Source organism: Corvus brachyrhynchos, unplaced genomic scaffold (genome assembly GCF_000691975.1).
Source record: "Corvus brachyrhynchos isolate BGI_N302 unplaced genomic scaffold, ASM69197v1 scaffold4, whole genome shotgun sequence".
Taxonomy (NCBI): Eukaryota; Metazoa; Chordata; class Aves; order Passeriformes; family Corvidae; genus Corvus; species Corvus brachyrhynchos.
In genome coordinates this window covers 3499529-3509334 of record NW_008237878.1, presented here as the reverse complement: position 1 = coordinate 3509334, position 9806 = coordinate 3499529, and the positions used below count along the sequence as shown (strand labels likewise).

Genomic DNA, 9806 nt, shown 5'->3' with positions numbered 1-9806 from the left:
CCATTTGCTTAACAGGCATCTTGGATCCCTTGCTCCTATAAATCAGGGTTTCTGCAGGGAGTAGATGAGAACTTTCCCCATATGCCATAATTCAGAGAAAAGGCTATAAACTGATAAAAGTATCACTACATGGAATTGCTGCTGAGTAACTTGATATTTGTGGGCTTCAAAGTGTTCAAATTATTTTAGTTTCTAATACAAGGTAATGGGAAAATACACCTTTATGTTTGGTAGATGTCTGTGGGTAAGAACATTCAAACAATTTAAACAATGTATTTGCTGTCTTTTTATTTTAATGGTTTATAATCAAGCCCTGTCACAAAGAAATCCACTGTATTGCTGTTACATCAGTCTGAGTTCTGCAGTGTCTTCTTATATCTGTTTCTGAAATACTTTTTTTCCCAGTATTTGTTACTCATTTTGTTACTATTTTTTGGGGAAAAGCAATGCACAGAATGTAATCTCTTCTTTTCAGGCACTGTATGTTAATCCATTAGATTCTTATAATATACATTGGCCCATTAGAAGAGGGCAGTTGAATCTCCACGCAGGACCTGGTGGCTCCCTCACTGCAGTATTGGCAGACCTTGAAGTTATATGGTCACATGCAATACAAAAATACCTGGAAATACCACTGAAAGATCTAAAGGTGAGCTGTGAACAGCACATTTGTGTGGTGTGGGCTGTATCCACTTCTGTAAGTGTTACTGTAAAAGAGAAGCAGCTGCTGTTATTGGTAGCCTCTTACTGGTCCTTTTCTTAACACATACATTCTTTCTGCTGGTAAGCATGGTTCCCAAGACTTCATGTGGAATTTTGTCCAGATAAAAATTGGTTTTAGAACTTCTAACAACAATGTTTAAAAATCCTGTTATAGACATTTCACAATCTTAGTCTTTGTTTGGGGTTTTTTTGTTGACTGTAAAGGAGGCACCTGGGGAAGGGTTGCCTAATACTTGTATAATTATTTATCCTTGCCAAGTAGGTGTTTGTCTCATGTCTGATGTACTTTTAAACATTTTAATGGCTATAGACTCTTGGCACTTACTGTGAACACACTTCTTGAAGTATTAAAAACCTTCCCCTTTCCTAAAATCTTGATTTTTTTTTTTTTTTTTTTTTTTTTTAAGTAAGTTGTATATCAAACTTTATTTAAGAGCTGGCTTTAATTTACTGTTCTTGTCTTCAGTACTACAGATGCATTTTACTAATTCCAGACATCTATAATAAACAGCACGTGAAAGAACTGGTAAATATGATCCTAATGAAGATGGGCTTCTCAGGTAAAAACCATAATGAAGCAAGTAATGATTAATTGCATAAAGATTTCTTTTTCTTTTTTTCTTTTAAGGCACGTTTTTGCTCATCTATACCAGGTTGGCTGGGACTAGCACCCTCATCTTTTGCCAGTCACATATTTACTGTCTCTTAAAGGGGCAAAATGGTTGGCTAATACTAAACCAAGTTTTTTGGTTTGCTGTTGTGCATTCCCACTGTGGGTTTCTCATTCAGCTGAGGTAAAAGTAGCAACAGTCTGATTTCTTACATATTTCTAAAATGTGTGATTGTCTGGAAGAACAGACTGGAACCTGTGGTACTTCCCAGGGTTAAATATGGGCTTGTGATAGAAACGTACTCTGTAAAGGTGGATTGAATGGAGAACAGAGGATGAAATTGCACCTTACTTTATAAGTACTTAAAGACCATATCTGAAATGCTAGTAGTAGTGCCATTTGATTAAAACTAGAAAAAAATTAGAAAACACTTCATGTACATCTGATAGCCAAGACCCTGCACTACCAGATTAAAAAAATAGTTAAAATTTGAAGACAGTACCTTTAATCTTACAGAAACAGGATCATTTGACCCTGCTCTTACCTTTTTTCAGGACTTTTAAAGCCTTAGCCAGCAAAAAAATCTCTAAGTACCCCCACCCCATCTTCACTAAATATACAGGCTTTCACTGCAGAGTCAGGCTATTTGTAGATCTTTAAAAGACATTAAAATGTCCTTTAAGTGTCAGCAGCATTACTGTAAAGTTTGGCATGAGTTTAATACAATTTTTTCTCATATTGCTAGGAATTATTGTACACCAGGAGTCTGTCTGTGCCACCTTTGGAAGCGGTTTAAGCAGTGCATGTATTGTAGATGTGGGAGATCAGAAGACAAGTGTTTGCTGTGTTGAAGATGGTGTTTCTCATCGCAATACCAGGTACCTTAGAGTGTGCAGAATTATTAGAATCATGGACTTATTTGCTTACCAAGGATTTGACTTTTAAAAGGAGACAAAATTTTTATAAACACAGGTTTTTTCTACTCTGAAGCATTTAACAGGGTTAACTGTTGCAATATGAACCTTAAAGAATTCTTACATCTTTAAAAGAAGAGAACATGCAGAACTGATCAGAGCTAATACTGTGTTCTGCAAACTCTGTGAAAGTCATAATCCCAGTATGTCTAAAATCTTCCTAGCATTCCTCTGTCTATCACTGCAATCAGCCAGTATTTCAGCAACTACATAAAAAGATCTTTTTCTTCTCTGTGCTTTAGGCTGTGCCTTGCATATGGAGGTTCTGATGTGTCAAGGTGTTTTTATTGGCTTATGCAACGAGCAGGATTCCCATATAGAGACTGCCAGCTAACTAATAAGTTGGATTGCCTACTACTTCAGCACCTAAAGGAGACATTTTGTCATCTAGATCAGGTGAGAAGGGGAAAATAGTGTGTTCTCCAAGTAATTTTTTTTTTCTTTTACAGAATGTTACTCTGGGGAGCCTTTTTGTGAATCCAAGTTGATTGTAAATATTTTACTCAGTAGAATACTGGCAAAAGCTGTAGAAACTTCAGACTTGAAATGTTTGTAACTTGGTTTATTTTTCCTCTAGCTGAAAGGAATCCCAGCCCTTAGAAAGATAATTTCTTTGTTCTTATTGCTGAAAGAAGCTAATAATAATTACGTATTTGCTGGTTTTCAACTTCAGTTCTGTAAGATCTGCCAGCAGGTCTCTTCTTCCTGCAAAACCCTCATTGTAGAGGCTTAGGCATGTAGAGAGTTGTCTGGCAGATCATACTACATGGAAAAGACTTCAAAAAACTCAAGAATAGGTAAATAAAATCCATGGTTAGAAGAGAGTTTTGTTACTTTCTGTTGTTTTCTGCAGTTTAAATAGATTATGCAGCTTGATAAATATAAAATATACAAGTTTTTTGTTTCCATTGTTTCTGACCTTAGGATATTTCTGGATTACAAGATCACGAGTTCCAAATTCGGCATCCGGATTCTCCAGCTTTGTTGTACCAGTTCCGATTAGGTGATGAAAAATTACAGGTGATTTTAAAATTAAATTACAAGTATATTGAACATTCAGACTCAGAGCCTCACTTTGTATCAGTCTGGTGCTACTAAGCCCATGTGATTTATAGATTGTTCTTAAATTATGCTGGTAGATAAAATTAATTTCTGTATATGAGTGGGCCTAATGCAGCACCGGTGGATGCACAAGACTTTCTAAGTAGCTTTAGCCAGAATGGTTGTTGCTTCATCTAAGTATGATAATTATCCCTCAAGTGCAAAGCATTAATGTTAATTTTGCAAGTTTTCAGCTCACCATTGAATTTTCTAGTTTTGTAACAAACTGCATTTGAATACTTACTTATCGTACAATGCTAAAATCTCTAAAGAAACTTGTGTGTTTGTTAGGATTTTTTTTAATTATAAAAAACAGAAGACACTTTTGTATTTTAAAAACTACCTGGAAAAAAAACACCTCTGTTTAATTTTGAATTGTGAGAAAAATAGAATAAGACTCATCTTTTTCCTGTAGTAAATGCCAAAAGAAGGAAAACTAGTAAACCCATGCCAAATCTCTCTTCAGGCACCAATGGCTCTGTTTTATCCAGCAACTTTTGGAATTGTTGGACAAAAAATGACAATTTTGCAGCACAGGTCACAAGGTGACCCTGAGGATCCTCATGATGAACATTATCTGCTGGCCACACAAAGTAAGCAGGAGCAGGTGTGTGATTGCTGGTTTTATTTTTCATTAACTGTCATTTAATTGGGGAATAAAATGAGGACTCATTAGCTCATCTCAGAAACTAAAGTTTGTTACCTGGGTCAAAAGTATCAAAGAATGAATTTAAAGTAAGTAGTTACAGGTGCCTAAACAATTCTGTAATTAGAAGTGTGCATTTTTAAAGTCTTAAGAAGGCTTCATATTATGGGATTGATTAATCTGATGGAGTTCAAAATAAGCCCTTACTTAGAATGTGAGGATTGAAATGAAGATTAGATGAGATAATAATTCAGGGCTTAACCTTGCTGTGCAAAAAGGTGAAGGGAAGTACAATGGTGCTTAGTTAAGTCTTTGTACTGTTCTGTAACCTGCTGAAGATCTTTTTACATTTTTCGTATTTCAACTTGTTTTCTCACTTTTAAGTCTTCAAAAGCTACAGCTGACAGAAAATCTATGTCAAAGCCTGGGGCATTTGAGGGAGAATTGAGAGGCCAATCCTCAGACATTTCGGAGAGGATCTACCCACAGGAAGTGGAACTGGGATCTTCCCAGGCTGACTGTATGATACCTGGCAATGATTCAGAGGAACCTTTAACTGCACACATGTCCAGGAAAACTGCTATTTCTCAGTTTGAAGGCAAAGCCTTGGGTCTGGACAAAGCCATCCTTCATAGTATCGACTGCTGTGGTAAGAATTACATTTGTACAAGTCTGTAAAATACGCCTCAGGGTGGATTTATTTAACTCTTGTACTTCACCAAAGAAAAATGTGTCAGTAGGTTTTATCACCTTGAGAGGAGCTACACTGTTTCTTATGCTTGCATCTTTGATATGTTTCTCAAGATACATATTTTGTATCTCCAAGGAAGAGAGAAACATCAGTTTCTATCTGCTTTGACTTGCACTTAATTAATTGTATTACAAATATAGGCCATATTAAGCTTAAAAAACAGAGGTATTTCTATATATCCATTAATTCCAGCATCTGATGATACAAAAAAGAAGATGTACAGTTCCATCTTAGTAGTGGGAGGAGGCCTTATGTTTCATAAAGCTCAAGAGTTTCTTCAGCACCGAATTCTCAACAAAATGCCCCCGTCTTTCAGAAGAGTCGTTGAAAATGTTGAAGTCATCACAAGGCCTAAGGTAACTTAACTGAGAGCTAAGTGGTTAGTAAACTATGATTGGTTGAAATCTTTGAAAGATTAAAAGAAAAAAATTATTTCAAAATCCCAGAGTAGTTGCATATCTGAGATTTAAGGGAGCTTTCAGCTTATAGCAGTGGCCAGTTAGAGGCATAGCAAGAGTGTTACTGGTACAGATCACTGAAGTGTTTGTTAGCTGAAGGGCGTGTTCTTAAAGAAGCAGTTAGTACTGGCCCATGAAGGTAACCAACCTGTCTCCTCAGCAAGAAATTGTGATTTTTTGTTTTTTAGTACTATCAAGATAATAGAAAAACAGGCATTGAGAGCAATTTTCATTTGGTATTAATCAGGCAAAACTTGTAAATATATTTGCATCTATTTCAGAGCCTCCATTACTGAAGGCAAGATTTTCATGACATGCCTAGAAGGCATCTTAAAGAAAAAAAAAAAAGTGACTTCTCACAGCATCTTGAATATCAGTTAAATAATGACATGCCTAGAAGGCATCTTAAAGAAAAAAATATTTAACTGATATTCAAGATGCTTTGAGAAGTCACTTTTTTTTTTATCTCACTATTTTTTCCTGGATAATACTGAAAAACTTTTCTCCTCCCCTGCCCTGCCAGATCCTAACTGGTGAATACTGTGGGGAAAAAGTAGGATACAACTAGAGTACTATGCAAAATGAGACCAATGATTGTGTGCAATCTGTGTTTTGAATTTAGGATATGGATCCACGTTTAATTGCCTGGAAAGGAGGTGCAGTTTTGGCCTGTCTGGACACAACTCAGGAGCTGTGGATATACCAGAGGGAATGGCAGCGTTTTGGGGTCAGGATGTTACGGGAGCGAGCTGCCTTTGTGTGGTAATGGAGGTGGCTACAGAGGAACCTGTCGGAACTCCACTGAAGATTCCTTTCCCTAAATGCCCTTTTTTTTCCAGTGCACGTGAATTGATCTTCTGCTGATATATATTTTTTGTATTTTATTAATATTAACTTCAACTGAGATTTTTCTGGAAGTGTTGTAAATAAACAAAAATCTTCCTGAATGCACTTGACTTAAGCTACCCTTCATCTTTTGAATTGTATGCATTGAATTCTGCATACAGAGTATCACTGTCATCTCCAGAGTAACTATATTTATATTATACAGGTTTTGTATATTAATATTGCACAATGTAGGAACTTAAGGTATAAAATATGATGTGACAGATGTTAAGCCAAGATTCATTCCAGAAACACGTACACAGGAGTAACAGCTGAAGAGTGCAGCTGTGGGTTTAACGTAATATTCTGATTCCTACTCTAATGTTACCAGGAGATGAAGTTGTTATATAAGTGATCATTAGGGTAAAAGTGAAATGAAGAACTAAAACTACAGTCACTGTTAGTATTTTACTTATGTAATAAATTATTTTACTCAGTGGAAACACAAGAATTTGGAAGTTGAGTATTTCTTTCTTGCCCTATACTTATCATCAAACCCTCTTGTTAGCTTTTCATTATCCATTGTAGAGTCCACTTTTTTGTCTGTTATGCAAAAACCACTACAATACACCCAAAAGCCATGGCTGCACTCCTCAACCACCCTGCAACACCAACCAAACCTGGTTTGGTTGGGCAGGTGCCTTCAAAAGCACAGGACTGGTTTGAACTGAAATACTGAACTGTAGCTTTCTGAACATACTTGAAAGCATTCCTACTGCAAGAATACCTAAAAGGCATTCTTTTCTACATGATCTTATATAAGAGGATGTTTGCAGCAAAACTCAACAGGATATAAAAGCTCAAGAAGGTGAGAACTCTCCCTCAGTCTGAGATGGCACGAGCTGCTGCGGCAATGAGACACTGGTGGCCAGTGAACACACATTACAAGGGACAGAGTTTTCAGTAAGACAAGTCCCTAGTACCACAGGAACCACTTCATGTTAGGGTGACCAGAAAGGCTTCTCCCAGGACGCACGTTCTGTTGTGTTCATCTATCCCAGTTTGGATTCCCCGGTTGGCTGTCGGCCTCTATCCCCTCGTCACTCCCCCAGAGCTTCCCCATTGGTCCCCGTTCCCTGGTCCTGCCTTTTCCCCGCCCCCGGACAAAACTGTGACTTTCGGGATCATGTTCGTATTTGCCTCTGCAACCTTCGCCAGTGTAGCAGCAATAAATGCTCCTGCCGGAACGCACGCAAGCACCCTTCTCGACTCTTTGCTACCGGCTATAACACCGAACCCACCCGTGCTTCTGTGGGGCACACGGGACCCCACGGAGCCAGGGCAGGGACAGTGTTAAGACACAGTCACGAGTAGAGCAGCAAGGGGAAAACACTCAAATCTTCCAACTGAATTGATAGTGAGGAGCTCTAAAAGAGAAAAAAAACTCTTTGAAACAAGTCTGTCAAAGCTATCTTCTGTTATTATAATAATACTTATCAATATATGGTATTTTTGGATTCATTTATGTGTATTTTATTAGACTTTAGAGAAAATGCACACAGAATTATTGAAATTATCGTTTCCAATGTCCATACATAGAAAGTGTGCTAAAGAGCAGTTCAAAATGGTTAATCATCGCCATTGGAGTTGTTGACAGGTTTACTTAATGTTCTTCCCTACTTTGAAAGAAACTGTCTGAATCTGCTCCCTACCAACTCCTCCTATATTACTGGAATGTACCTCCCCCTGCAATGTGGTGTCTCATCAGTCATCATATCTCCTCTCTTCCTTTTTGTTTAGAGTTTTACCCTGAGCAAGAGCTACAAAATAACTAATTCCTGAAGTGCAGCATTACTCTAATAAGCATAAAACTTAAGAGAAGTTTTAAAATTTGCCAAGGCCAGTATACATAAAGTCACCTAAGACCAAAATCATCTGCATCTTAACAGGATTTTAACATTCAAATATCTGTATAACCAAAACATTTATTTTTCCTGGATTTTTTGCAAACATACAGGAGAAAATCTGCAGAAAATGCATAATAAATAATGCGACAGAAAACAAGTAATTTCACTCTAGTTTGCAGTGAATTCTGACTCAAGAATTATAAATATTCAAGTATCCATGCATCAAAAAATAGCAAATCCACCTGCACAGAATTCTCAAAATTTCTATTTAAAGGCCATGTGTATGATTTATTCGGTAACAGAGGGATATCATCACCAATTTCTAGTCAGCAAACCCATGAAATACTGAACACCTGCAGGAGCCCTTACACTGAAGTGAAAAACTATTTCTTCACATTCAAAACAATGAACACAATTAAGAGTTTTGTCCTCTACATCTACCCCACTTAACTGCTGAAATTACTCTGTTACTTCATGAAACTTCTATACTCTTATACATATTTAATGCATATTTTTATAGACTTTTTACTTGCTTACAGCAAATAAAATAACAGCATTGAAAGTGTACAAAATTATTTCAACACTGCACAACACACATCACTTTGGTTTCAAGCGCTCTTAATCATTGGAAAGATTAAAGACCACTTATACCAAGTATACGTTTACTCATAGTTCCACAGGGAACGATTACTCTTTTCCATTAATGAATAGTTATTCAGAAGTTTGGAGTGTGGTGCTTGAGTGTGAATAACCAACCACCCAGAGACTGTCCATTATCTTCTTATCTGATTAAGAACAAAAACATTAACAAGTAACTAATCTAGAAAATTATTAATCATTCAATACATTATGAGAAGTGTGATAAAGACTTGGAAAGAAACCCAGCATCTACAAAAAGAATTAAAGATATTGCAGCAGAGCCCATCATCCTTAGGTGATGTCAGGAAAGAGTACAAGATCTCACAATTATCTAGGTTTGTCTTCATTGTATCAGCTTTGTTCTACCATGAGCATTCTGAAAGGGAAAACAAGACTCCTGGGTTCATCCTCCAGGAGTGGCACTGACTCTTCACGCAATACCAATCCCTGGCCATTTCTCAAGGAATTTTATGAGATACTCTCACGACCACCAAGTTTTAATGCAGTTTGGTCTACAATGAACTAGCACTACACTAGCATAGACAGAAGATATTCAGAGGACAAAGCCGACAGAGAAGTTATACTGTGGAATTATCAGTTCTTCTGGCTACCCAGAGGGATAGTGTTGAGAATTACGATTGAGCACACACTTATCAGTGATACAACCAGTTTGCTACTCTCACATCCAAACCAAGGGGTTCTCCTGGAAGCACGCCTCGCACAGGTAAGGATGGCAATCAAAGCCTTGAACTGCTGACACAGGCTCCCTTCGAGCACTGCCCCCAGCGCTCAGACACCTGTACCTCCCGTCAGTGCCGGGGACGGAACGAGGCACGGGCACGGCGGACACAGAGCGAAGGGCGGAACGGGGCACGGAGCGAGGCACGGAGCGGGGACACCTGGGGTTTCTTCTCCAGCCGCGTTACAGCTCCCAGCGCTCCCACTGGAAAGCGAAACGTTTCCTCAGCCGAGGGTGGGGGAGAAGTTTTTTCCGCCCCACTAAGAGCGAGGTAAAAAAGTTGGAGGGCTCCCGGGAAGGAGAGGGGGGCATCGCCTCATCACGGGGCTGGGTTTGCCCTGAGCCCCGGCGTTCCGCGGCGGAGCTGGCAGCCCTGTCCCGGCGGGGTGCGGGAGCGGCGGGGCAGCGCATCCTCCCGGGGACTCCGGCGGC

General features: G+C 38.5%; 1 protein-coding gene across 2 annotated transcripts in view; it reads left to right on the top strand.

Moving 5' to 3' along the window:
* The window catches only part of ACTR8 (ARP8 actin-related protein 8 homolog), an 8203-nt gene extending 1603 nt beyond the window's left edge, over window positions 1-6600 (top strand). For both annotated transcript variants that reach the window (XM_008632326.2, XM_017732416.1), the window contains 9 exons: window positions 476-649; window positions 1190-1283; window positions 2080-2212; window positions 2551-2704; window positions 3233-3328; window positions 3876-4016; window positions 4440-4704; window positions 4999-5162; window positions 5887-6600. In XM_008632326.2, coding sequence (XP_008630548.2) covers window positions 476-649; window positions 1190-1283; window positions 2080-2212; window positions 2551-2704; window positions 3233-3328; window positions 3876-4016; window positions 4440-4704; window positions 4999-5162; window positions 5887-6030 — 1365 coding nt within the window. In that variant the 3' untranslated portion in view covers window positions 6031-6600. The remainder of the gene's footprint in view (window positions 1-475; window positions 650-1189; window positions 1284-2079; window positions 2213-2550; window positions 2705-3232; window positions 3329-3875; window positions 4017-4439; window positions 4705-4998; window positions 5163-5886) is intronic.
* Window positions 6601-9806: the final 3206 nt, after the last annotated feature.